This window comes from Stigmatopora nigra, chromosome 20, assembly GCF_051989575.1.
Source record: "Stigmatopora nigra isolate UIUO_SnigA chromosome 20, RoL_Snig_1.1, whole genome shotgun sequence".
NCBI classification, from domain to species: Eukaryota; Metazoa; Chordata; class Actinopteri; order Syngnathiformes; family Syngnathidae; genus Stigmatopora; species Stigmatopora nigra.
Window position 1 is genome coordinate 1,822,861 of NC_135527.1, and position 2,910 is coordinate 1,825,770.

The following is a 2,910-nucleotide window of genomic DNA, read 5'->3' on the forward strand; positions in this document are numbered from 1 at the left end:
GCCGACACGTCAACGGTTGGCATTAACGTAGGCAGGCGTCCTTCCATCTCACGCGCCGTCCTTCACCGGGTTTACGTTCACTTCATCAAACATTGTGTCGCCAATCGCTCGTTTTTGGACGGCGAGTTTCGACGCGGGTGTCAGGCCAGTTAATCAGTAACAACCCACAAGGCTGATAATGCCCACATTGTTTCTCGCAAGATGGCGTTGACAAATTGTATTTCATCTTTGGGTCAACGTAATTAAGAGGCCAGCCGACTAGGCCAAGTCGCCCTTTTTGTTTTTGTCGCCGAAATCGCCGCGTACTTGGCAGACAGTAAACTTTCAGTGATACGAGAACAAGTGACTCAACTCCACATTCCTCTGTTTGTTTTTCTCCCTTCTTTTTATTATTGATGACCCGGAAAAAATAAGCAGCTCCGGTTGGAACGCCACAACTTTCCCTTTTATCTTCAATCCAAGGCGGAGGGGCTAGGAGGTGAGGGGGTTGTGCCCAGTTTTGACTTTGTTATGTACACGGGTGGCCACCGACGGCCAATGTTAACGCAAAAGAGTATACGCTAGGGTAACATTCGGGAAGCAAAAAGTTGAAAGTCGAGGTTAGAATTTGGGCCCTCGCTTGGCCACGGCCAGCCCGATAAGCCCGGCCAAGCCGGCCACGCCCAGGCCGATCCCCCCCACGATGGCCATGCCCACCAAGCCGTCTAGAAAAGAGGACAAGGACAAAGTGAAGGGGAGTGTCAGGGTCGGCGTGCGTGAGTGCATGCGTTCTTGCGTTGCAGAAGATATTACCTTTTTTCAAGGCCTTGTCGATGAGCGCCTGCAACTCCAAGGCCTGCTTGTTGCCGGGCTCGTTGCTCAGCAGGATGCGGATGTACTTGAGGGCTTCTTCGTATTCCTGCCGCAGGCATAAATAAATAAATAAATACAAAACACTTCAAACCCCAGTCAACTTCTCACCTTTATTCGGTAGTTGGCCATGGCCAGGTAGAAGAAGTAGTCCCGCGTGTCATCCTTGGAGGCTTTCTGGACCAGTTCTGGATCGGGCGACAATGGAGGGATTAGCGAGGTGGCCACAAGGGCAACAAGGGCCGCAAGGACCGCGTTGACCGCGCTCACCCTCTAACAAGGCGATTCCTTTCTTGATGTCATCCTTGGATTTGCTCCTGATCAGACACCAAGCATATTCAAACTTGGTCTCCTTGGAAACTGCTCCTTTGGCCAGCTCATTGTTGTACTTCTTCTCAAATTTCTGCACCAGTTCAAAAGATTTAGTTCCACGGAGCGTTCTTTTGCTTTCTTCAAATGGGTCGGACGTCTACTAATGACCAGCAAAACTAAATCACTAGCATTCAAAGATATCATGAAGCACGTAATTGGACGTCTATCATTGACAATGGCACCGAAGACTTAAATGGGAGGTACTCCCAATGGGAAATGAGTGTGAGATGACTTTCAGGTGTTGAGTGGAGGAGCAGAGACGTTTAAAGAAAGTTTGAGCTGTGTTATCTTTTCAGACTTGGAGTGACTGATGGAAAGCGTTCTCAATGGGTATTAGCATTAGCAAGCTAAGCGACGCGACAAATAAGCGAGCCAAACAATGTTGTCGCCTTGGAAGTGGTAATAGACGCGAGCCCGGCGGTCGGAACGCAAAATGTCAAACGACAGGAAATGAGGGGGAGAGTGTTATTTCAAACTTACAAGCAGATCCTCCGGCGCCACTACGTCGCTCAGTACGGCCGCCATGTTTACGGAAATGGGTGGCTTTAACACGCCCAACTTCAATTTACGGCAGCCGTGACGCAAAACACACCGGAATTCAGTGGTTCCTAGATTTACGATCGTAAACCGTTCCGAGACTGTGATCGTATGACAAGCATTTAATAACTCAAGCGGACGTTTCCCATTGAAATGAATTGAAAACAAATTAATTCGTTACAACCCTCTTAAAAAAAAACAGGGTATTGGATTGGAAAATAGGTTTTATTTCTTCTAATTCGCCATATATTGACAAAGTCATAAATAAAGAGTGGTTTAATAGTTATAAAATGTGTTTAATACATAGAAATTAGACGCATTTGGCGGTGGGGAGAGAACGACACACGCGGAGGTGGGGGCTGTTCGAGGGGGACTTTATCCACGGCAACAATGCACTCGTAAACGAACAAATTTAGGTTCTGATTTGGATGCTGATCTATCTACATAAACATAAGTGCGGTCTTGAATAGGCGTGTCTTTGAGATCTGGTCTTGGTTTGCACCTTTTGGTGGTTCTTTCATCAAATTGGTGTGGATCTCTGTCTTCTTCAGTTAGTATTAAAGTTGCTGGATTCAAGGTATTGCATCGCTTAATGGTGAAATGGGGTTGCGATAACAATCTGGCTGTTATGGCCAGGTGTCTCGCTGGTGAAAGGAACGACATTTCGGTTTGTGTTATCAGTAGGTCCACTTCGGGGGGGACTCGGAGTGTGAGTGGATGGAACAATACAAGTTCAGCTGTCATCTGGACGGCTAATGCTGCTGCGCACACTGCTCGTACACATGGGGGAAGAGCAGCTGCAACTGGGTACAGTCGTTTTGAGTAGAACGCTAGTGGTTTCATCTTTGTTCGATGTGGTTGTAGTAACACTGATGTCATGGACGTCCCTTTGCAAGTGACTTTTTGGGTGAATGTTTTTTTTTTTTTATAGTCCGGAGGCGCTAGGACTCCTGAGTCGAATATTTGTTACTTCACTTCCAGGAATGTTCAGTTTCCTTCTTCAGTACATGTTACTGGGTCCCTCATTGTCATCTCAGTAGCGTAGATCATGTCTAGGAGTGATTGAGTTAGTTCTGCATAGTTTGGAATCCAACTGCAGGTTAGGCCTAAGAAGGCCATCATTTGTTTTTCCGTCTGTGATTTTGGACATTG

At 46.9% G+C, this 2,910-nt stretch overlaps 1 protein-coding gene across 1 annotated transcript; it reads right to left on the reverse strand.

The window, feature by feature from the left end:
* Positions 1–366: 366 nt before the first annotated feature.
* Positions 367–1,841, reverse strand: LOC144213473 (mitochondrial fission 1 protein-like). Its single transcript, XM_077741960.1, has 5 exons — positions 1,702–1,841; positions 1,120–1,252; positions 961–1,037; positions 793–898; positions 367–704 (listed from the first exon to the last, which is right to left on the reverse strand). The coding sequence occupies exons 1-5, from the start codon at positions 1,744–1,746 to the stop codon at positions 601–603; spliced, it is 465 nt and encodes a 154-aa protein (XP_077598086.1). The 5' UTR covers positions 1,747–1,841; the 3' UTR covers positions 367–600.
* Between the last annotated feature and the right edge of the window lie 1,069 nt (positions 1,842–2,910).

Coding starts and splice junctions, on each gene's coding strand:
- LOC144213473 (XM_077741960.1), bottom strand. CDS start 1,746: ATGGCGGCCGTACTGAGCGACGTAGTGGCGCCGGAGGATCTGCTT. Junction 1,253..1,701: donor TGGCGCCGGAGGATCTGCTT/GTAAGTTTGAAA, acceptor GAACTGGTGCAG/AAATTTGAGAAGAAGTACAA. Junction 899..960: donor TGGCCAACTACCGAATAAAG/GTGAGAAGTTGA, acceptor TGCCTGCGGCAG/GAATACGAAGAAGCCCTCAA.